The 25292-nt window shown below is 52.1% G+C and overlaps 1 protein-coding gene across 1 annotated transcript; it reads right to left on the bottom strand.

Moving 5' to 3' along the window:
- Nucleotides 1-2846: 2846 nt before the first annotated feature.
- Nucleotides 2847-23307, bottom strand: LOC116944554 (uncharacterized). The gene is made up of 3 exons (XM_032958248.2): nt 22312-23307; nt 8823-9109; nt 2847-6216 (listed from the first exon to the last, which is right to left on the bottom strand). Exons 1-3 carry the CDS (start codon nt 22901-22903, stop codon nt 5452-5454), a joined length of 1644 nt encoding a protein of 547 aa, XP_032814139.2. The 5' UTR covers nt 22904-23307; the 3' UTR covers nt 2847-5451.
- Nucleotides 23308-25292: the final 1985 nt, after the last annotated feature.

The raw sequence follows: 25292 nt of genomic DNA, 5'->3' as shown, positions 1-25292 counted from the left end.
ATACGTTCGTAATCATACCATCAGGGTACGATCTTCACTTTCCCCTCCTCCATCACTAACAGTTAAAATGTTTCCGCCCCTAGTGACAGCAGTCGCCCCGACTCCGCCTCCCCCCCACCCATTATTATTTTAAATCCCCATGTCATCCATTGTATAAGTTCACTCAAGCGGCAACATTATCCACACCAAGACAAAGATCCCCCCATGTAGCCTTAACAGGCTGTTGGGGCAAGCGCTGTTAGCGAGCACTGATAAAGGCATGGCACGGCGCACGAGGATGGGTGGCCAGCACCACGCCCAGCCGCCTTTGTCTCCCCAGTGGAGAATTGTTTTTTTTGCGCACCGCATTTGAGGCCGAGTCGACCTAGGGGAGGCCCAGGATCGGTCCAGATAATCGTCACTGGGTGTTGGCCGCGAGCGAGAATTGAACTCGGATCCCCGTGTTCGTAGCGCAGCGCGCTAACCGCGACACTACTCCCACACTTAACACGCGCAATTGAGAACTAAAAACCCCACGACCAAGTACGCGTGGGCATCGTTTGAAAAATATGTCAGCGGGGAAATGAACCACGATGTCACCGTGAAGCCTAAACGTTAAACCTAAGCACCGGACACCGAAGCAAATGATTAAAAGCGTTTAAAAGGCAGACAAGATGAGCAACGTAAGATCGAGTGATTGGGGTGGCAAGGCGCGTGCAAGGGCCGTTGGTGGATGCCACGAGTGACCGTAACAGAGGGGCACTTGCGGGTCACAAAGGGGGCTATAGGGGAGCGACGGGACGGAGTGGAGGAGCGAGGGGAAGGAGGCGGTAAGGAAATGGACGATGGAGTAGAGGCGAGGCTTAGATCGAGAAGCGGGTTGAACGCGTTCGGATTTCGCGGCCAGTAGCGGGCGCTTCATAATAAACGTTTGGGTCAGATCACACGAGTGAAATGTGTGCCGTGAATCCAAAGTTCTTGAGTACATGTCACAGGACAGAGAGCTACATGGGAAAATGAAGGCCACGATAGCCGACGTCTTTGTGACAGGCCATGGTACGGAGAGAGAGACAGTGTAAGGAAGGCCACCGTGCATTATCTGATATCTGCCACGTCGTTCTCACGTGATAGTACATCACGTGCTCGTGTCATTCATTGACTAACGTATTGATTTTTATTGTAGTTGTTAGATTAAAAATTCCAGTCAATCACAGAAGCCAGCACGCATGCATTACTCACATCAGCTCTGCGGTGGAAAATGACGTCGTTCCCCGGACCGGGCACGGCCCAGTTTAACCCGCGGGTTCACCCCGCACGGGCGAGAGAGAAGGTTCATGTCGACTTTTGAGCGGCATTCAACTAAACGGCACCGCGGGGTGGAGCCACGAAGGGCTTCTGCGCTCGTTCCACTGGCCACGCGGCTCGTTCCGTTCCAGCGACCAAGTGATTGTTCCACCGACCACGTGATTGTTCCACCGACCACGCGATTGTTCCACCGACCACGCGATTGATTGTTCCACTGACCACGCGGCTCGTTCCGTTCCAGCGACCACACGATTGTTCCTCCGACCACGTGATTATTCCACCGACCACGTGATTGTTAAACCGACCACGCGATTGTTCCACCGACCACGCGATTGTTCCACCGACCACGAGATTGTTCCACCGACCACGCGATTGTTCCACCGACCACGAGATTGTTCCACCGACCACGCGATTGTTCCACCGACCACGCGATTGTTCCACCGACCACGCGATTGTTCCACCGACCACGCGATTGTTCCACCGACCACGCGATTGTTCCACCGACCACGCGATTGTTCCACCGACCACGAGATTGTTCCACCGACCACGTGATTGTTCCACTGACCACGCGGCTCGTTCCGTTCCAGCGACCACGAGATTGTTCCACCGACCGCGCGATCGTTCCACTGATGGAAGAGCAGCCACAACTATTTCCGCTGCTCAGCATCACTCATATACCGTGCCAATCGAATCCGTCTCGATATCCCAAGTTACATGAATCGCATTATATCACCCACCTGTACAACACTGCGAATCGATCCATCATCGACGGTTGAATCTGTATCGATGTACAAACGATTGCTGTGAAAATTATTAGCAGCTCCTTGCGATATCGTTCCATGCGTGGTATACCGATCCCCCTCCCGGCATATGAATATGGAATTTCCACTTTCTGGTTTGAGTGCAGATAAACTATTCAAGATGACGATAGTGTATCAGTAACCACAAATGCAACATCGATTATGCCTTATCGCCCGTCAATCATTCACGTAACGGATACAGCATTCACATTATTTAAAACATCAGTCTTTCGCCTCTGTGACGTCATCGCCACGTCATGTGCCAGGCGAGGTGCACTTTGAGTTGATGTGGTACAAGTGCAGATATTTTTGGCGAACAGACCCGTGGTGATTGTTCCCGACTCGATGCTTGTGTAGCTGCTTGAGTTTCACAATCAAAGGCAAAGACAAATTTTCCCCCACGTAGACTTTAACAAACTTTTCGGGAAGGTGCTGTTAGCGATCACCTTTCGCGTCTCACACTCATACACGTGCACACACATACAAAGACAAAGATGTCATGGTTAGCCTTGACGGACTGTAGGGGCAAGTGCTGTTAGCGAGCACCTATGAAGGCCGGAACAGGACATGAGGGGATGGGTGGCCAGCACCACGCCAGACCGCTTTTGTCTCCCGAGTGGCGATGTTTACACACCGGACCAGGTACTCGTTTGAGGCTGAATCGACCTTCATACACGGACCCACACCCACAAAGACGAACCCGAGGCAGTACTTACATATCTGCTCATTTCTTTCAGAAACGAAATCAAAGAAAGTCCTTAATCGATTTCGTGGAAATGTTTTAATATTATAAATACACATACGCATATATATATAACCAATAATCGCGTGCTGAACCGTGTTGATGCTCATAGTCAGTGTAATTAAGACTTACATGTGATTCAGAAGAACAACAATAATAATAATTTGCGATAACAATGACCATAATAATAACAACAACAACAACAAGAACGGTTCGCGTGAAAATCAATGAAACATTAAAGTGGTCGCTCAGCGGTTAGGTCGCATAAGTGTGCGACCGCTTCACTTTGAAATAATATTGTCGGGAAAACGGTGCTCGTCTCACGAGAAGCAAGAGAGCGAGTAATTTAGTCAGCAACGATTTTGCCGTCTCCCCAGAATACCGCTGTGCCGAAGTTGCCAACTCACAGTCGGGAGTTCTACCGGTCGAGTCCCGATACTTGCTTTTCAAAGAGAGTCCAGCATTGGGATGTTTGTCAATTGATGTTTATTTTGGTTATTATATTTTGAAGGAGTGGGAAGAAACCGGAGCAGCTGGAGTAAACGTGTACCCACGGGATGATGAGATGCCACAACAGACGGGCCGCGAACCCCCCCCCCCCCCCTTGCTGTACTGCCATCGACATTGCTCACCTTGCAACCTGCCGAGTTGCGAAGTCTCTGAAGTCCCGTGGATATCTCGGCGTAATCCACCAACCCCGCGTTCTGAGAGTGCTGCATTGTGGGACCAAGTATGCGCACCGTGATGGCCTAAGGGGTCGATGCGTTCTAAAGAAGCATGGTGAATGGCCATTAGCCAAAAACGTCGCCTATTATATACCTTTCATTTTTTTAAAGGCAGTGCCCTTGACGATTGTTTGAGCTGTTGTTGTTGTTGTTGTTCTTCTTATTTGTGCTTGAGTACCAATGCCAAAACAGCAACTACTTTGTTGTATAATTGATAGTGTGGTGGGTCCAGGATGCGGTGGGGGGGGGGAGAGGGGGGGGGGACTGATAAGGACTTGGTTTTGCCTCGCGTCTTCATCTGTTCTCACCATTCGCACCACCACCCCGACTGCCTCTCTCCCTTTGGGGTCTCAACCACGGGATGTCCTGGTCAAACCACAGCAAACGCGGAATTTCCACCGCCTGCCGGGTTCCGGAGCCCGCGATAGACACGAGAGGAAACGCTGCTGGGGAGAACGTGCGGCACAACAACAAACAGATGCCCCCGTGACACCTTCACAGACTGTTGGGGCCAAGTGCTGCTCGCGAGCGCCTATGAAGGCCGCCGGCACGGGGTCACGTCTGGAAATGGGTGGCCGAACATCACGGCCGTTCGGCCAACTCTGTCTCCCCCAGTGGTTGTGTTCACCAGCTACTCAATTTGAAGGCCGAGTCCACCAAGGTTCGGAGAATCGCCACCTGGCGTTTGGCCGTGAGCGGGGTAAGGAATCGAACCCCCGGGCGACTGCACTTGGCGCTCCCTCCGAGCGAGGACGCGCGCCTTCTCTCACCACAAGCGAATGTTGTGAGCGCGCTCTCACGTGACCTGCAGCAGGCGTTTCGCTGCTCCCGGTCTCCGCCTGGGCTGTGTCGGGTTTAATGGCTTCCCTAAGTGGCTTGTTAGCGTCTGACAGCGGCTCCCAGCGCGCCGGAGCCTGCGGTTATAGCCGCTCCGAGCCGCTCCGAGCCGCTCCGCCGCGCGTAATTGCTAATTTCTCTCCGGCTTCTTCCCATCTCTCGCCCAACCACCACTCCCTTCCCCCCCCCCCCCCACCGCATCGACATGCACACGCGCGCGACATGCATGCACCCACACGCGCACGCGCACACACACGCACGCGCGCGTACGCACCGCGAACGAGTCTTTATATTTCTCATCCCCCTGATCTCCCACACCAACTCTATGATACAGCCGGGTTTCTTGTTGTTGTTGCTGCTGTTGTTGTTAACTCCCGGGTTTCAAATGAGGGCATTGTTTGCGGGCGGTGCCGACCTGTCGATAGCATCGATCCGGCACGTGCCTCCAGAGGCCCCCGGCGTGGAGCTTCGGGGGTGCCAATTAGAGCAATCTTCCTCTTCTCTTTGCCGGCGACCAAACCGCTGGCGGCTGTTGTTGTCGTTGCATGGCGGCAAAAAGCGTGACGGGGAAGGCGAACTCGGTTTACCGAGGCATCCTTAGGCGGTGCTCTTACGCGAGTGACCCTTCCAACTCGCCCTGCCTGACTGCCCGTGTTGTCCAAAATGCCCGCGGAGAAAGTCTGAAAGAGCAGCAGCAGCAGCAGCATCACCATCAACAACCTACACACGTTCAACCGAAACAGCGCGACCGGTCATCATAGCCAACCCTCTCGACTGGCATCCACACGCACCGCAGGCAATTGTTGTTATTGTTGCCTATAAATGTGTTGTCACCTCGTCCTGCTCACGCACATTGGGCCGGCGGGCTGCACCCAGAGGCTTTGTGGAGGCGACGACACGCAAAGAGGTCCCCGTTCAGTCTGACCCCCCTCGTCCTACGCCAACTTCCCCCCCGCCCCCCACCCCGTTCCTGGCGCTCGCACCGCACAACGCGCACGGACCCTTGCGCCACGCGCTCCTCCTCTGCGTCACGACAGACGCACGTGGCACGGCCGCGAGGCCATCATCTGGTGAGGGACACCTCCTCGCGGTGTCCGTGCAAAGCGAGCGGGGCGAGAGGTTTGACCACGCCACCACCGCCACCACCGCCGCCACCACCACCACCACCGACGCCGCTCAGCACCGACGCTGCGTACGGTCTGAATCCAGCCTCGTGTGGCCTCACCGCACCGCCTCCTCCGCCGCCGCCGCACATCATCTCCGCGGCCGCCGCCCTATGCGCGATCCCTCCATGCCCCGCCGATCCACCCACCCCGCCGCCGCCGCCCCCTCCTGCTGCTGCGGCGGCCGCGGCGGCCGCGGCGGCCGTGGCGGCCGTAGACGTGTGGCAGCTGAGGCACGAGCAGGGCCCCCCTCCTCCTCCGGCACCCTGCTGCTGCTGCTGCTGCTGCTGCAGGCCGTGAGCCGCGGAGTAGAGAGCTGCGGCGGCGGCGGCTGCGGCCGCGGTCCCCGGCGAGCGGAGGCCGCACAGGAGCTCGGGCCGGGAGTAAGGGTGCGCGTGGTGCAGCGCGGCCCGAAACGAGTCGAGCGGCCGCAGGGCCGTGGTCGGGAAGGGCCCCACCGAGCCAGAGCCGGCGGCGATGCCCACGGGCGAGTAGTACGGCAGCGGCGGCACGTGGTGCGGGAACGGATAGGGCAGCCCCCCCGTGGCGGCCGCGGCGGCCGCGTGGGTCATCATGTAGGAGTAGAAGCCCGGGTCGGCCGGGTGAGGCCACGACATGGCCAGCCGCTGGCGCTTGTCCTTCATGCGCCGGTTCTGGAACCACACCTGGCCGCCCAGTGGACACGTGCATGCACACGTGCGCGTAAGTAAGCAGGTAGGTACACCGCATTGATAGAACGGACAAATATTCCCATACCCCCCCCCCACCACCACCACTATAGCAGAATCTAACCAGACTTTTGGGGCAAGTGTTGTGAGCGAGCACCTATGAAGGTTTGCACGGCCACACGGCTGGGTTGGGGTGCGCGGGCGGAGGGGAATGAAACACCACGCCCGGCCGCCTTTGTCTCCCCAGTGCGGATTTTTTTACGCATGTCCTCAGCTGAGTCGGTCTAGGGGAGGCTCAACACCTGTTCAGCACCTGTGTTATACTGTATGTCTCGTGTTAGGACAGGGTTGTTAATGTGTTACATCTCTTTACTTTGTTGGTCGTGCTTTTAAACCACGGCCAACGCAGCATCGCGTGTGTGTTTTTTCTTGTAACACAACGTTAGGGCTATAAAGTTCAAACTGCGTCTCTATTATTACAGGTTTCCCTCCCTTTATGCGGTCGGAGTAGATGCGTTCCAAACAAAAGGGCGCACAAAGCGAAACCACGCGGGGAGACAGCTGCTTGCCAAGTAGTGCACACAGTACACATTGAGTACACACAGTACATACACAGTACACACGGTACACACGTTAGCACACACACAATGATTTTCCACGTCCGACCGCATATCCGAATCTGAGTGAATTCAAGCCACATTTATCGAATTTTTGGCAGAAATAGGTTAGCCAGATATTTACGAAATCGCACAAACCGAACCAGCGTAAAGCGATGGAAACCGATGTTAGGATTATAGTCGTTCATAATAAAGGTTTTTGGGTTAGATCGCGTTATTTATAAATGTATCGTAACCCTCCACCATCTGACATGGCCAATCAGCAAAAAAGTGTCACGTTGACAAAAGACAAATAGTTCACTACTTTAGCCTACCGGTGTGTTGAAGAGTGAATCTACAACATTTACAGTTTGAGTACGACGTTTCACTCTTCAACACATCGGTGGGCTAAAGTAGTGGACTATTTGTCTTTTGTCAACGTGACACTTTTTTGCTGATTGGCCATGTCGGATGGTGGAGGGTTACGATACCAAAAACCTTTATTATGAATAATATTGGTCGCGAAAGCCTACGTATTATCGTCGTTGTTGTCATACGACCTAAAGGAAACCTATAAACGCTGCAATTATGCCCTATAAAAGTTAAATATCACCTTAAGTGAAGATAAAAACTGGATTTTTTTTGGAGAGCAATAAAACGCGAGAGCTCATTGACACCGAGACACGTGGATACGCACACCTCAATTGGCAACGTCTCAGAGGAAAACACAATAACACCGAGACAATGATCGTCGATTGTTCCTATTGTCTATCGTCCCCAAAGGTACACACGGAGAGAACGTCGATGCACAGCTGGACATGATCCGGATCGCCTCACAAAGTCAGGAGGGCAACCAACCCCAAAAGCCCGCTCACGTGATGGGAACACTATGACACGTGGACACGTGGTCACAACGACACGTGGACACGAACAATGATAGCCCATGTGCACACACGTCCACCTAAGTCACACAGAAACACGTGAATGCAAAGACAAAGCTCATCTATATAGCCTTAAGAGACTGTTGGGACAAGTGCTGATAGCGAGCACCTTTGAAGGCCGGCACGGCGATGTTTACAAATCTCACCAGGTAATAATTTGAGGCTGAGTCGACATAGGAGAGGCCCAGAACCGATTCAGAAAATCGTCATTAGTGTTGGCCGTGAGCAGGAATCGAACTCGGGTCGCAGGGTTTTGTAGTGCAGTGCACTAACTGTTACGCTACCGTTCCGCTAGACTCATATACATGTATGCACACACACACTCACATACACGTACACACTCACATACACGTATACACACACGCACCATTATGTTCCATGTGCTAGGGGACAGCAGGAAATGGAGGGCAAACACTTTTCCAGCCCGTGCCGATTATCACATCTCATGGACACGAATCTCGTCAGTCCATGTCGCAGAGACACCAGGACAGTACGTGGACATGTGGACACGTGTCTCGACGGCTCACCCTCTGTATCAACCCACGTGGACACCATCCGTGGACACGCATCACGACGCTCCATGCGAAAGGAACACGGGGACACGTGGGCACAAATGGAACGCGGAGGAGACATCGGCTCACCATGACACACGTTCACCGCGTGGACAAAGACACACACACAGGTACCCCTTCATTGTCAATGCTACATGGACACCTTGATGGTCAATGTCTCGAGCATCTCACACGAGCTGCATTGAGGCTCCACCTCGTAGCTTCACGTTACAAGGGCAATCATACACGAGGACACAAAGGACACGCATCTTGATAGTAAATGTTTCTTTCATCGCCTCTAATAGTACTACTAATGATTGTAACTTGATAGTCCATATTTCTACCATCTCACGACGACACCACATGGGCACCACGTGGGCACACACACCTTGATGGTCCACGTCTCTCTACGCCGTCTCACGACGGGCACCACGTGCACACCATGTTGGCACACGCACCTTGATGGTCCACGTCTCTACGCCGTCTCACGCCGACGCCACGTGGCCACCACGCACCTTGATGGTCGTCTCGGGCAGGTTGAGGGCCGCCGCCAGCTCGCACCGGCGAGGCCTCGAGACGTAGTTCTCGCGGTAGAACTCCTTCTCCAGGCGGCCAATCTGCTCCCTCGTGAAGGCCGTGCGGTAGCGCCGGACCCCGTCCGAGCCCAACACCCCGCCTGGGGGGCCGCTCATCCTGCTCAGGTTGCCACCACCAGGCCCCATGTCGTGGGCTTTGGTGCCCGGGCCCGGGCTCTTGGCATCAGGGGACGTGTCCGAGCTGCCCACGGAGAGACTCTTGGTGTCTGTATGGCAGTCAAAGGAAGGGGAGTTGTCCCAAATGTGAGAATCTGAGCGTGATTTAGGTCGACGTGCCTCGAGTGGACCTGCGGAGTGGATACGCATGTGCATGTGTATGTACGTAGAACTTTTTTCGCACCGCGCCTAGCTAACAGTGCTAATCGGAGATGCAGGGGAAGGAGAACAAATTGAACACAAACAGCAGTTCTGAAAAAATGAGCATGTAATATGTGGATATCGTGTGCCTAATTAGACCCATACAGGCAGACCACTTCTCAATGAAGTGCGATGATAAGCAAAGGTTTTACAATACAATGTGAAATGTTCATTTATGCTTTGTATCTAAATCAGCTCTCAAGCCTCCCGTAAGTCACGCGAATTTTGCGTGGCCACACCCTCACTCTAAATCCCTCCCCCACCCCCAGCCCGCTCCACGCAGCTCACTTCTGCTCGCTGCTGCCATCTCCCTTTCCCCCCTCATCATCATCATCATCCTCTCCGACATCTCGGCCCGGTCATTCTTTCTCCACCTCGTCCTCCCCTTCCTGACCGGCGCTCGCCTTATTTCTTCCTGCTCCTCACCTTTGAGGCATGCCACCCCTTTTGTCCATCTTGAGAGATCTCTAACCAATTAACACGATCTGCGCCAGTTGGAGCACGTGCACAAAGACACAGACACATGCGCTCGCTGACACCTCAATCTTAATTTGAATCGGCTCTATTAATGCAACAAAGCAGCATCAATTTCTCTGCACGTCACGTGGCGCGTGTTTCACAATCATCAGGCGCGTGCGGCGTGGAACGGGCTAATTTGCATTCGAACGGGAGGAGTAAATTCAAACAGGAAACGGGATCGGTAAATCCGTCTGTGCAGATATTTGAGTGCTATCCCCTCGCGTGTCCGGTGGGATTTCTCCGGGGTTCTACCAGTTTGCTGCCATGTGGGGTAAAAGACGTCCCAGGAATCAAGTCACCACCGAAACCGGCGCAGAACTTTCTCGAAAAAACAAAAACAATCTTTCGTTAGTGCCGTCATCTCCTGAGCATAAGACGCTCCAGAAAAAAAGCCGCGCCAAAAAAGCTGTGCCCGGTGTCAATGAAGTTACACAAACATGGTCACCTGCACAACAATCGCCAATCGCTACTAAGTAGCAGTGACGTCACCCCGACGCTCGTGCCAGGCTAGGTGCACTTTGTCACATGCAGACACATATATACATGTACACACTCAAACGGATTAAAATACGAAATATAAACCTTTGCTTTCATATATTAAATGATTATAATTAGGAACAAACAAATATAAAAAGACCCGTTTAATAACCTAAACAGACTTCTGGGACCAGTGCTGTTATGTACGTATGTTGAACTTCTTTCGCACCGTACTTGCCAACCGTGATAATCGGAGGTGTGGGGGAAGGACAGCGAACTGAACATAAAACATTGTCGCGGAGCACCTGTGAACGCGGGCACGGCACACGAGGGGGTGGGTGGCCAGCACCACGTCCGGCCGTCTTTGTCTCCCTAGTGGCGATGTTCACACACCGCACCAGGAACTCGATTGAAGCAGAGTCGACCTATCGGAGGCCCAGGACCGGTTAAGATAATTGTCACTAGGGAGACAAAGGCAGCCGGACGTAGTGCTGGTTTTGGCCGTGAGCGGGAATCGAACCCGTGTGGCCGGCTTCGTCTCGCAGCGCGCTAACCGCTGCACAAAGACAAAGACCCCCCGTATAGTCTTAACATACTATAGGGGCAAGTGCTGTTCGCGAGCGCATATGAAGGCCGGAAGGGTACACGAGGTGGGTGACCAGCACCATGCCCGACCGCCTTTGTCTCCCCGAGTTTGAGGCTGAGTCGACCTAGGGGATGCCGAGTACCGGTTCAGATAATCGTCACCGGGTGTTGGCCGTGAGCGGGAGTCGAACCCGGGACGCCGGGTTCATAGCGCAGCGCGCCAACCGCTGCACTTACATCCCATTCGTATGTAAATAAAAAAGGAAGATGTCTTACATGGAAAACGCCATTCCCTTCACATCGATTTGGCTCGGCTCCCGTTACAAGGATGAACGGTGGCAATTCCGTCACGTGTGTAGCGTGATGACACTGCAGGACTAAGCTGGCATAAAACAAAAACTCGAACCATTAAGCAAGCAATAATCACCCTTTTTTAACTTTCCCAAATACCGACTAAGAGATATACGCACACACACTCAAACGCTAAGGTGAGAATGTACCTGTCATAATTATCATCATCATCATCATGTGTCATGATCTATCGGCTGCTAGATGAAGGCGTCACCGATGCCGCTGCCCCCGCCGCCGCTGCCACCTATCGCTGTCATGCGATGCGATCATTAATCCAGCAACCGGCACACGAAGTGATTCCATCGCTCCGTCTCTTCCGGCGATGGACGCTCTATATCGGGCGCGTTCCATTCCTTGGCTGCAACACTCCGTTATTATTTTTGGACCGTCGTACGTCATCAATCAATTGCCTCTCGCCGGCTTATGAATAAAGCGATTGTGTGTCTTTGCCTTAGGTTGACTCAGCCTCGACCATCGATCAACGTTCCTGCTAGCGACGTCGAAATCGATCCCGTCGCCTCGGCTTCGTGGCTGGACCGTCCCTCCTCTCCTTTGGCTGCCACTCCGACGTTCGTCTCGACCACCATGCATCCATCCACCCACCCCTTGGAGACTTGTTCACAACACGGAGACTTATTTGCTCGTAAAAACATGCGCGCGCGCGTGCGCATCATGGCCAAACATTCATGCTTGTAGTCTCACTGGTATCTGTGTGAAAGCTATAATCACCGTTTTTTGAACCTCCTTTAAAAATATATGTCTGACCGTGCTATGTATGTAAGTACGTTGAACTTATTTCGTACCGTACGTGGCCAACCGTGCTCATCGGTGATACGGGCTATGAATTATAATAGGTTGCATTCCCGATCTGTTCTACGAAATATAACCATCCCCCCCCCCCCCCCCCCGAGACCTGTGCACGCGACGGAGCAGATAAAAGCTGATCCATGCATATTTCTCCTTCATTAACCACGTCGCCTCCACCACAGAGGGACATTGTTGTTCTGCCCTATCGTAATACAACGGGCAATCATAATTATAGTAGGAATAACAATGATGTTGATGTTGTTGTTGTCGTCGTCTGTTTACTCATCGTGCGGCAGGAAACCGAAGTACTCGGAGGGAATCCCGTGACGTGTCCGCGTGGTTTGACGCTCGCAGATCTGCACAGACGGGTTCACGAACACACACGCTGCTGATGTACTGCCACCCCCCCACACCCTTGGGTCTTTCGGAGTTCCACAACTCCCTACGCGATACACCAACCCCCCTTCATTCGTTTTGCAAACCGCTGGAAAACAAAGCGCTCGTAGGCCCCCCGTGTCCGGCACATTTTATGCATCTGTTTGAAACTCAGATCTGCCTTGAACAAAATAGATGTACTGCCTCAAATGGCTCTTAGCTGTTAGTAAATAAGACCATATATACGATAGATGATAGATAGATAGATGTCGGTGCAGCCGTCTTAATGTTACAGGGCACATGTAACGTTATGACGGCACCTCCCAATAACACGGTTGGCTACGTACGGTGTAGAAGAAGTTCTACATATGTACAGGGTAGACTATACATGCGAAATGTGCTGTACACACCGTTTGATATCACATCACAATCCATGTCACCATATTGTCCCTTCATTGTATCTTATATTACTATGAACGTGTTCATAGGATTATATGAAGATAGGATAAAATAATGTGATTATGGATAGGCGTGCTCTGTAATCTAGTGGTAGTGTCTCATGCCGATATGATCTACACTCCAAGTCAGCCTTGCAGCGTTCCAGAAAATGTTCAACTGAGACCTGGAAATCATGCATGTCAACATGCATGTGTTCGCACAAGGACAAAGAATCCGCGTACAGCCTGTAACAGACTGTTGGGGCAAGTGCTGCTGGCAGGCACCTGTGAAGGCCGGCACTGTGGCACACGAGGAGTTGGGTGGCCAGCACCACACGCCCGGTCGCCTTTGTCTGCACCAGGAGGCACTCACGTAAGATCCGAGTCAACATAGTTCGGGCCAGGACCAGTTCAGATAGTCGTCACCGGTGTTGGCCGTGAGCGGGAATCGAACCCGGGTTGCCGGGTTCGTGCACAGCGCGCTAACCGCTGCGCCACCGCTCCCACCCCACGAAGCGCATGCACAAACATACAGGCAGACACGCCGCGAGGAGCACACGCGCATATGGCGTATGGAGTCCATAGGGACCGGTGGTGCTGTTGTTGTTGGTGATGTGGTGGTTCTTGTTATTAATACGAGTGGGGCAGTGATCGCATTGCATTTCCACTGGCGAGGCGGACCGGGCCCCAGCATCGACAAGCACAAGACGCCTACCGCGCCAACAACACGGACCGCTCACCCACTCCACTCTCATTCATCCTTCTATCAACGTTAGGTGAAAACCGCCACAACAACAATGATCACAACAACAATAACCACAACAACACAAGCGCGCCTGCAGTAGATAACTCATCCCGTGTACAGCTGTACGTCGAATTAATGGTGTGGTGATAATGGTGATGCTTTGGCAGTTGTGGTTGGTCGTGGTGGTGGTTGGTCGTGGTGGTGGTGGTTGGCAGTGGTGGTGGTTGGTCGTGGTGGTGGTTGGTCGTGGTGGTGGTTAGCAGTGGTGGTGGTTGGTCGTGGTGGTGGTTGGTCGTGGTGGTGGTTGGTCGTGGTGGTGGTTGGTCGTGGTGGTGGTTGGTGTTATGGGTAGCGGTAGTTGTAGCGGTTAGCACGCTACGAACCCTGGCGATTCGAGTTCGATTCGCGCTCAAGGCCAACACCAGTGACCATTATCTGAACCGGTCCTGGGCCTCCTCTCGCTCGACTCAGCCTTAAATAAACAACACAACTCAACACATTCGTCTCTTCTTCAGCAACGATGATGAAGAAGGGCCATTGCCCAACACGTCGCATATTATATAGTTTTTTAAGGCCACGGTGTTATTGACAAACGCGTCGAGATCCTTTTGTTTTTTGCACGGTCAATATACCGGCTGCATCTGCACACCACAAAGATAATTTGTACATATCCATAATGTGCATAACGTACATATGGACATGCGTTTGTACATGTACAAGGGTGCGTTTCTACAAACGAGAGTTTGTACATGCACGTACATTAATGCATGTGTTTATATACACGCATAAGTGTATGTCATATGCATAAACATATACATGCAAGTATGTATCTGTACATACGTAAGTTTGTTTGTACAGGTGCGGACATGCAATTACTTTCAGGTAGGGTGGGGGCAACCCCACCAGCAATGAAAAATGATAGAGGAGTTGTTAGTAAATAAGGAGTTGTTAGTAAGTAAGATGGGCGCAGCCATCGATCGAGGGTCGAATTAGAACTGCGTTGTGTGATCGGCAGCGCTCGTGTATCGTGTCCGCGCACAATTCTGCGAGTCACTTATAACCGCTTTGCCGTTACTTAGTGCCAATTATGGACTCAGACTATTGTCCTATCATCTCATAGAGTCCCTGGCACGTAATAATACGCTACACGGTGACAGTGGGGGTCGCAAAATGTCGATTTATTACTAATAAACCACAATGATCCGATCGAAATCCATAATTTCGATCGGATCATTGGGGGGGGGGGGCACGTGCCACCCCCCCCCAACTGGCTCCGCCAGTGTGGACATGTGTCTGTACCTATATGCATCTGTACATACGTACATGTGTTTGTACATGTGCGGACATGTGTCTGTACATATATACACATTTTTGTTCATATATACACATACATGTGCGTAGATATGCATATGTGTATCTGTACACGCACATGTATTTTTATAGACTCGAACATTCACCAAACTACTGTGACTATCGTAGACCCCCCCCCCGTCACCACCCAGTCCCCCACCCCACCACCCACCCGCCTACCCCCCACGACGTTACGGGAGGGGGGCCGTCATCCAGCAGTTGATTGACAGAGTGACGGCCGCTCATATCGATGCGTTCGCTCGTCCAATCCAAATGTCCATTCAACGTCACGATGCGAATACACGCGCGGCTCTCTGAATAACAACAATGCACACTCATGGACAATAACAACAACAACAATGGCAAGTATTTATCGAAGAGGGCATGAATGAGTCTCGTGGCTGTGTTCATCTTTTGTTCTGAGAGCATTGCATGCAATTTGAATAGTGATCCGTAAGCCTCCGGGTGTGTGTGCCCTATACATCTTATATATGCACACGTATATATATATATACACATATATGAGTGTAATATAGCCACTGTGGTATTAATACAGTGGTGGTAAACCATTTCTATATCTAAAGAGTGTATCAATTAACCGCGATCCAATAAGGGTAATTATTCAGTCAAACATCTGAATGAAAAAAACAAAGCCAACGGTATACACCTATAACTAGCACCAAATACACGCTATTCGTCGTGTAACATAAATCAGATTATCGTGATTATTATTGTTACAGTAATATTGCTGACGAAAGCGAGCGTAACATTTATTCACACTGAAAGCTGTCAACACCAGCTCGCACTACAGTACACATGTATTAGGATTTACACTACAGCACTGACACACACAGACTGTGAGTGTACTGTGTACTGCTAAGCGTGCCAGTGTTGTATGTCAATGCACGTGACAGGCTATGGACGTACATTCAAATGTGTTACACAGGTATATATATATGAATTGTATGTGTGTAGGTGTGGTTATTGGGAGCGGTAGTGTAGTGGTTAGTGCGAACCTGGAGACCCAAGTTCGATTCCCGCTCACGGCCAATACCAGTTAAGATTATTGGAACAGGTCCTGGGCCTACCCTAGGTCGACTCAGCCTTAAATCAGTACCTGGCGCGGTGTATAAAGATCGGCACTAGGGAGACAAAGGTGGCCGGGAGTGGTGTTGGCCCCCCACACCCCTTCGTGTGCCGAGCCGGCCTTCATAGGTGCTGCTCGCTAACAGCACTTGCCCCAACAGTCTGTTGAGGCTACACCGGAGGGATCTTTGTCTTTGCGTGGTACGATAGTGACGAGGCCGAGTGGGAGCACGTTCAGTGCCCACCGCAGAGGTTCGCGGTTCGAATGCCGTGGCCGTCCCGGTTATCACTGCGGGTGTATTTACCATGCAAAAGAATGTCCTAAATATCCCGGGGGCCGTCATTCGCACGAGTAGGTCATGGTCCACATGTTGCCAAATTACCCGCAATTTATTCGTTTGTGGGGGGCAATGGTTGCCCTCCCCTCCCCCCCCACTATCGGTAAAACTTGACAGGACCCTCCTGAAAATAGTCATGGGACTCAGTGAGACTTTCCTGCTGAAATAACAATGATGATGGTCAAAGTATGGCCAAAGGAATATCATATCATCCAGCAGTAGAGTGACAAAAGTCTGTAAACTGTCTTCATAATTCACCACGGTCAATCCACTGCTGGATGAAGGCCTCCTCAAAACAATGGGCTACACTTATCATCCTGCGATGTAATGATGTATTATTGAAGGAGTATTATTATACAATCATAAGTTGTAACGAAAAATACCTACAAAAAAAGCCAGTTTCCGTTTTAGAAACCTTGAGAACGCAGAGGCAATGGAGGAAGCATCAAACAAAGACAAAGATCCCCCATATAGCCTTAACAGACTGTAGGGGCAAGTTCTGTTAGCGAGCACCTATGAAGGCCGGAACGGTACGCGAGGGGGTGGGTGGCCAGCACCACGCCCGACCGCCTTTGTCTCCCTAGTGGCGATGTTTACACCGCACCAGGTACTCATTTAAGGCTGAGTCGACCTAGGGGAGGCCCGGGACCGGTTCAGATAATCGTCACTGGTGTTGGCCGTGAGCGGGAATCGAACCCGGGTCGCCAGGTTCATAGCGCAGCGCGCTAACAGTTTTAGAAACCTTGAGAACGCAGAGACAATGGAGGAAGCATCTCACACATGAACACACACATGAACACACATGAACCACGATCTACAAACCTCAGCAGACAGCACAGATGGCATGATTTTTCATCTACACCGCATGGTTCGATGCATACAGTCATGATAATTATAACAATAAAATAACAATAAAAATCTAGGGATGTAAATACGTAAATACGTGGAGTATTTAGTACGGAGTTTGGCCCGTTGTGTATATAAAAGTCACGAGGTATGTTTTTTTTTGCTGGAACTTATACGACGGGACCTAATCACTTCTAGACCTACGGTGCTGATGAGGTATTTTTCTTTAGCATCGGTTCAGCAACAACAACAAAATGTGATAATAATTAAAGAGCATATGATGAGCATATTGAGCGGAGATGGATTCGTAATACCTGTAAACTAGTGTGGCATACAAATGCCCCGAATTGTATGCGTGCACATATTTACATGTGGTTATGTGTATACAAGTGAAAACGAGTATCATTATCGTCAAATAACTTGCCGTTCCGTCACAGCGTTATGTTACACAGTATTTCAATTACGCGAGTAAGATAATCACAACAATACTAACAATAATGAATGGCAATGTTCCGTAATTGATCAATCCGCTGTTGGATGACGGCATCCGGACGCCGCATGGATCATGGCGATTGTTCTGATGTGACCATACTTCACCAGTTCTTGCGTGGGATTATATCATCACATTGCACTATGCACCTGTGTTCACAAACAACATGCATGCGGGGAGTTCGTTCAACGCGAACCTTCGAAAGAATCAAAACTAAGATCGCGCGTTCGATAGCGATCTTGGCTCAGCGCGGTTCTCTCCGTTCGTGACGATGTCAGGAGGAGCAGCAGCAGTAGCAGCAGCAGCAGTAGCAGCAGTAGCAGCAGCAGCAGTAGCAGCAGCAGTAGCAGCAGCAGTAGCAGCAGCAGCAGGAGTAGCAGCAGTAGCAGCAGTGGCAGCAGCAGTAGCAGTATCAGCAGTAGCAGCAGCAGCATTAGCAGTAGCAGCAGGAGCAGGAGCAGCAGGAACAGGAGCAGTGCTAACAGCAGCAGTAGCAGTAGTAGCAGCAGCAGTAGCAGCAGTAGTAGCAGCAGCAGTAGTAGCAGCAGTAGCAGCACCAGTAGTAGCAGCAGTAGCAGCAGTAGCAGTTGTAGTAGCAGCAGCAGTAGCAGCAGTAGTAGCAGCAGCAGTAGCAGCAGTAGTAGCAGCAGCAGTAGCAGCAGCAATGTGGTTCAGGAGGTAAATGTAAAGTCTTGAGTTCTGCTGGCCTACGACGAGAGAGCTTCAGCAGAGAGAGAGACTTCGGGTAGTGTTGTTATTCTCCGTTGAGAAGGGGCGCTGACTACAGTGGTTTACTGTCGCGTCCGGGATTCGGGTTAGGTAGCTGCAGTCTGTAGTACGGGTTAGGTAGCTGCAGTCTGTAGTACGGGTTAGGTAGCTGCAGTCTGTAGTACGGGTTAGGTAGCTGCAGTCTGTAGTACGGGTTAGGTAGCTGCAGTCTGTAGTACGAGTTAGGTAGCTGCAGTCTGTAGTACGAGTTAGGTAGCTGCAGTCTGTAGTACGGGTTAGGTAGCTGCAGTCTGTAGTACGGGTTAGGTAGCTGCAGTCTGTAGTACGGGTTAGGTAGCTGCAGTCTGTAGTACGGGTTAGGTAGCTGCAGTCTGTAGTACGGGTTAGGTAGCTGCAGTCTGTAGTACGGGTTAGGTAGCTGCAGTCTGTAGTACGGGATAGGTAGCTGCAGTCTATAGTAAGGGATAGGTAGCTGCAGTCTGTAGTACGGGATAGGTAGCTGCAGTCTATAGTACGGGATAGGTAGCTGCAGTCTGTAGCACGGGTTAGGTAGCTGCAGTCTGTAGCACGGGTTAGGTAGCTGCAGTCTGTAGCACGGGTTAGGTAGCTGCAGTCTGTAGTACGGGTTAGGTAGCTGCAGTCTGTAGTACGGGTTAGGTAGCTGCAGTCTGTAGTACGGGTTAGGTAGCTGCAGTCTGTAGTACGGGTTAGGTAGCTGCAGTCTGTAGTACGGGTTAGGTAGCTGCAGTCTGTAGTACGGGTTAGGTAGCTGCAGTCTGTAGTACGGGTTAGGTAGCTGCAGTCTGTAGTACGGGTTAGGTAGCTGCAGTCTGTAGTACGGGATAGGTAGCTGCAGTCTATAGTAAGGGATAGGTAGCTGCAGTCTGTAGTACGGGATAGGTAGCTGCAGTCTATAGTACGGGATAGGTAGCTGCAGTCTGTAGCACGGGTTAGGTAGCTGCAGTCTGTAGCACGGGTTAGGTAGCTGCAGTCTGTAGCACGGGTTAGGTAGCTGCAGTCTGTAGTACGGGTTAGGTAGCTGCAGTCTGTAGTACGGGTTAGGTAGCTGCAGTCTGTAGTACGGGTTAGGTAGCTGCAGTCTGTAGTACGGGTTAGGTAGCTGCAGTCTGTAGTACGGGTTAGGTAGCTGCAGTCTGTAGTACGGGTTAGGTAGCTGCAGTCTGTAGTACGGGTTAGGTAGCTGCAGTCTGTAGCACGGGTTAGGTAGCTGCAGTCTGTAGCACGGGTTAGGTAGCTGCAGTCTGTAGCACGGGTTAGGTAGCTGCAGTCTGTAGCACGGAGGCGTGCGTAGTCTGCGAGCGCGGGGGATGGGTGCTGGGCTAGCGAGACGTGACAGCCCGCTATGGGAGCCTCGTTTTCGACCAGGGCTTTTCAAATTACCACCACCACCACCACGCTCCTCCAACACCACAACGCTACGTCTTTCGGCGTTTACCAATTGACTCGTCGTTCAAATACAATAAAATCGTTCCAGGCTGCACGCGCCCGATGATTGTTACAACACGCCCCACGCGATGCTCGAATCAGTTAACGCTATATACGTTAATAGAGCCGATTCAAATTGAGATCGAGATTTTCTTTGGTTCTTTCGGTAAAGTCACGTAGAATGAGAAGGCCGCTTGTGTTGTGGCCGAAACGTCGTGAAAAATATTATTGTGTTATTTTATTTTATCAATTTATTATTTTATTCTCATTCTACGTGACTTTACCGAAAGAACCAAAGAAGATGAATCATTGCAGTCACGAAAGCTTTAAATCGAAATTTGAGATCGAAATCTCTTAGTGCGTGTGTTCAATGTGTGCGCTGCATGCCACGTGTGACGTCTTTGACAATCATCGGGCGCGTGCAGCGTGGGACGAGTTAATTTGTATTTGAATGGGAGAGGGTTAAAGTGATAAACGCGGAAAGACGAAGTAGCGTGGTGGTGGTGGGCGGCGAGGACTGGAGTTGAGGAGTCCCTGCATGGGTTTATCGCCATTGTTTTATTTTACTTCCGATATATTTCAACTGTTACACTGTTTTCTTTATTTTACAGGGTAAGGCCCGCTGAGCTCCGTAGCTCTTTTTCAGAATCGTCCTGACCCAGATAAATATCCACGCGACCACGGGAAGAAAAACATGCAAACTCCAAATATACAACAGGCGTCAAGGGTCGGGATCGAACCCACGGCTTCTTGTATACCAGGCGAGGTAGTTAACATCTCGCCATCATCATTAAATAATAAGTTTCGTCACAGATGTGAATCTGTCCCAATGGGTACACGGACTCACCACTCTCTCGCTTTCCGCTATGGAGAAGAGCAATTGGGCTCGAAACACCGCTTATAATATAATACACAATTATTGCATTTTAATTTAGGGCGCTGATATTGTCGGCGTTACCGCACGATTGTGCGAAACATGAATATACAATTTCCATTTTCGAAGAAAATTATACATGTGTGTGTGTGTGCATATATATAGTGGTAAGGTTGCAATTAACTTCAATGCGCTATTGTACAAGGTGGTCCAGATGTATTGTGACCCACGTTCGATTCTCAAAAACCGTAAAACAACTTGAAGGTTGATTTTTAAACAGAAATTAATATGCAAAGGTAAAAAATATAAATGTTAGGGGGTACATTAAATTGGGGGAGGGGGGGTCACAAGACATCTGGACTAAACAAATATACGAATGTGAGCCACCCACATCATTCGGTGTGTAATTCGTACAAATGCGGGCTCACCGACCTCAACCTCGAATCACCGAGATGAATATTACGAACATTGCCACGTCGACGACTGTTATTAATAGGCAGACAATCTATAAATCGCAGCCAAACTTTGTAATAAGACGTGTTTTGTATATATATAAACTCATAGGAGTTAAAATGTTTATTTTTTACGTCAAATGCAGCTTGGGCTATCGCACAATTATACATCACCACTCCCATTGTTGTAACTCAAATGAGTTTCATTCATAATTGACTTTTGGGTCACACCGCATGAACGTAAATTATGTGTCGTGTACATGACCTCCTCCTCCTCCTCTACCCGACACAGCCACCAATATCAAATCCCCGGTCGCGATAACCCACGTGTCAAATGCATGGGTTGTTTCCATGATTAATCGTTTGAATCTCTGACCAGCTACGTGCACGCGCACATCTGTTCAGAACACGGCAGCACGTTATAATTACCTTACATCGTCGATACTCGTTCGGTGCCGTGCAGCGATTACGCTAGAGTGATGAATACATTAACCGAAGCGATGTCTGAACTTGGTTCTTATACCCTCATCCACTTCGCTCCGAGCCCTTCACCAACCAAGAAGCATCGACCGGCGTGATGAAGTGTGGATTAAAACAATCCCCCATGGGAAAGCATTCGTCCAGCAGTAGAGTCACAGAAAGATGACGAGTGTGTAAAATTATATATATGTCTAGTCATTGTTATTGAATTCTATAGGAAAGTACCGTTGGGTCTCAGCACGTGATTATGTTCTGTAGTCCCTCACCAATCTAAACCCCCACCAAATAATTAATACATCTCCTCTTACTATTTTATTCGCATTTTGTAATCTTTATATCTATTAGGTAAGGTTTCCAAACCTCCGTAAAAATAAAAAATAAAAATATCTGTGGTCTGGTCATCGGCTTCCTGTGACCCAGGGCGACTCTCGCAACAAACAAACAAAAACACCACCAAGAGTCTTGTAGTCGCCACGCGTTCTCACTCGACACGCATAGCTTGCTCCTGCCGCTCCTCCACCAACGCTGGTGCCAAGGGCCCTGCTCGCGACCTCCCCTCGCTGACCACTGCACGAGCGCCACACTAACACGAAGACCCCCACACGGCAAGACGGAGAAGCCTCCCTCCGTTCCGATGTCTCGGGACCTCGAGATCCTCTCTCACCTGCGGACCCGGGGCTCACGCTGCGTGGGTAGCCGGCGGCCAGCTGGTGGCCTACGCCAGCCGACACTCCTCCTCCTCCTGCCGCTGGCGCCGGACACTCGGGGGACGAGCATCCTACCTCCAGCTCCTCTTCCACGACCATCGCCCCGTCTTCGTCGTCGTCGGAGGAGGAAATCGCCTCTCCGAGGCCCGCGGGCTCGCCGCCTCGGCCGGGGCGCTTCGGGGAGCGCAGCGCGCAGCGGTCGGGACTGGCGGCCTCGCGGTGACGCCTGAAGATTTGCAGCAGGGCACCGCCATCGACTTGCGACGCAGCGCGGAACGCGCTCTGCAGTTGCGGCCCGGACGCGTCGCGCGGGTAGAGAGCGGCTCCGGGCAGCGAGGCGGCCCGCGGACTCAGCCGCACGAAACCCCCTCCACCACCACCACCACCGCCGCCGCCTCCTGCTGCTGCGACGTGCGGCGGAGTCAGAGCGAGGCGCTCCGCGTCGGGGCTGGCGGACGGCGCGCAACGCGGCCGAGGCTGGTGCAGCTTGTGCCCGGCGAGCGCCTGCTCCGACATTAGCATGGCCAGGTCCCTGCGCACGGCATCCATCGGGTACGGAGAGGGAGGTAGGACGGACGGGACGGAGACGGACGACTCGACGGAGGTGGCAGACGGTCTGCGGAAGTCTCACTCGCAGCGAAAGCACAAGCAGCAGTTGGAGCAGCAGCGTCGCTGTCGACGAGTCGCCACCGACGACGCCGCCGCCTCCTCCTCCTCCTCCTAAGCGAGTCGCGGCTCCTATGGCGCAAAAACTTTGCCACTGAGATTCTCGCGGGGCGGTTCTGGTCCCGGTGAGGGGACGGGCTCGCGGGGTCGCGCGCTCGGCGTCATCCCTCGTGTTGTCGTGCGCCGGCGTCAACAGCGCCGGGAGTTAAGCTCCATGTCGGCCTGGGAGGCGATTACATCTCCCCCCTCCTCCTCCTCTAATCTGTCATCCGCGCACCCGCCCACTCTCTCTCTCTCACCCCCCTCTCTTTCTCTCCCCCCCCCCCTGCCCTCCCGCATAGACACACACTCCTCTAGTCCCTCCCTCTCGCGTAGACACACACGTGGACACTCCTTGCCTCTCTCTCAGACACACACACACAATCTCCTCCACTCCCTTCCTCTCACATACACACTCTCTCCTTCCCCCTCTCTCTCTCTCATACACACTATCTCCTCCACTCCATTCCTCTCACATACACACTCTCTCCTTCCCCCCCGCTCTCTCTCTCTCTCATACACACTATCTCCTCCACTCCCTTCCTCTCACATACACACTCTCTCCTTCCCCCTCTCTCTCTCATACACACTCTCTCCTTCCCCCTCCCCATTCCCTCTCATACACACTCTCTCCTTCCCCCTCTCTCTCTCATACACACTATCTCCTCCACTCCCCATTCTCTCTCATACACACTCTCTCCTCCACTCCATTCCTCTCACATACACACTCTCTCCTTCCCTCTCTCTCTCTCTCATACACACTATCTCCTCCACTCCCCATTCTCTCTCATACCCACTCTCTCCTCCACTCCCCTAACCCCTCTCCCTCCTCCGCGTCGGCCCTCTCGTCACGCTCGCGACATCGAACGCGCGCAGTCGTGGGTTGTGGGTCCATTGACGAGATTGGGATGAGGCGGTATGGGGGGGCGGGGGCTATGGAGAAGCAAACACCGAGAGGTTGGAGGTTATGAAGTCTCGCGGCAGCGCCGAGTGTTTCGGGGTGCTACGTGGGGATGGTTGTTCGGGGTTAGCGCGCCTGCACCATGAAAACCCGCCCAACACGATTTCGAGTCCCGCTCACGGTCAACACCACCGGTGGCAGTTGTCGCCACCGGTCCTGGGCCTCCCCCTAGATCGACTCGGACTTAAATGAGTACCCGGTACAGGCGTGGAGGCAAACATCGCCACCAAGGGAGACGAAGGCGGTCGGGGCGTGGTGCTGCCCACATCGCCCCCCTGCGTGTGCCGTTGCGGCCTGCACGGACGCTCGCCAACAGCACTTGCCCGAAACGTCTATTAAAGGCGATACGGCAGGAGGGGAGGGGGGGGCTTGTGCGTGCAAGTAGAGTGGGAGGGATGGGCAGGGATAGAGAAGTGAGAGCGGGAAGGAGGTGGGGGGGGATGGGGAGGGAGTGTTGCGGGGGGGGGGTATTGTGTTTGAAGACACGTTTATGGAGGCGTTAACGTAATTAAGCGCGTGTTCATTAAGGAACACGCAAGACCCAGAGCGCGCATTATTAGGACGTTCATTAATACTTAATGAGTCAATGATGCGTGATCCAGCGAAACGCCGCCACCGCCGCTGACGGATCGCGTCGCCTCTGGCACGCGACGCTCGTTCGTCGCCGAGCGAGTCCTCGACTCATTCCCGGGTCACCCGCCCACAAGAGCCTCGCTCGCAAACGGGGGGGTTCTGCGTCTCCCAATTCACGCGGATGGATGTTTGCGCCGAAGGCTTTTTCGTCCGTCCGTCTTTGTATTTATATTTGTCACTCCGCGCCACATCGCTAACGGGGCAGCTCGCTCCCAGACTTTGGAACGCTCTGCCTTTTTGACAATAAGACAGCCCGAGTCGTTGGCTATATTTTGAAGTCCGTCTTGAAAACCCACCTCCTTTGAATTGGCCTTCATCCCAAAGCCTCGTTCTGGCCGTTTACCCTGCAAGTTCTGAGCATGTGGGTGGGTGAGTGGGTTAGTAGGGGAGTTGGGTGGGTGAGTAGGGGAGTTGGGTGGGTGGGTGAGTGGGTGAGTTGATGAGTAGGGGAGTGGGATGAGTGCATGAGTGGATGGGTAGATGAGTAGGGGAGTTGGTTGGTGGGTTGGTGAGTGAGTGGGTGAATTGGCATTTACCCCACCCAAATTCTGGCCGTTTACTCAGCAGGTTCTGTTTATTTCCTGCTGTTCACACACGGAGGTGCACATCGTGTGGATGTGAAACTCCCTTCGCACCCTG

Source organism: Petromyzon marinus, chromosome 2 (genome assembly GCF_048934315.1).
Source record: "Petromyzon marinus isolate PM22_M1 ecotype Great Lakes invasive population chromosome 2, UKy_Petmar_22M1.pri1.0, whole genome shotgun sequence".
In the NCBI taxonomy this organism is placed as follows: domain Eukaryota; kingdom Metazoa; phylum Chordata; class Hyperoartia; order Petromyzontiformes; family Petromyzontidae; genus Petromyzon; species Petromyzon marinus.
This window is presented reverse-complemented; position numbering and strand designations above follow the sequence as displayed.

What these genes read in the sequence shown, in the direction of transcription:
- LOC116944554 (XM_032958248.2), bottom strand. Translation starts at nt 22,903, where the DNA reads ATGGATGCCGTGCGCAGGGACCTGGCCATGCTAATGTCGGAGCAGGCG. An exon ending in CGTGAGCCCCGGGTCCGCAG is followed by an intron (nt 9,110 to 22,311) that starts GTGAGAGAGGAT and finishes ACTGCCATACAG; the next exon opens with ACACCAAGAGTCTCTCCGTG. An exon ending in TGCCCGAGACGACCATCAAG is followed by an intron (nt 6,217 to 8,822) that starts GTGCGTGGTGGC and finishes CTGGGCGGCCAG; the next exon opens with GTGTGGTTCCAGAACCGGCG.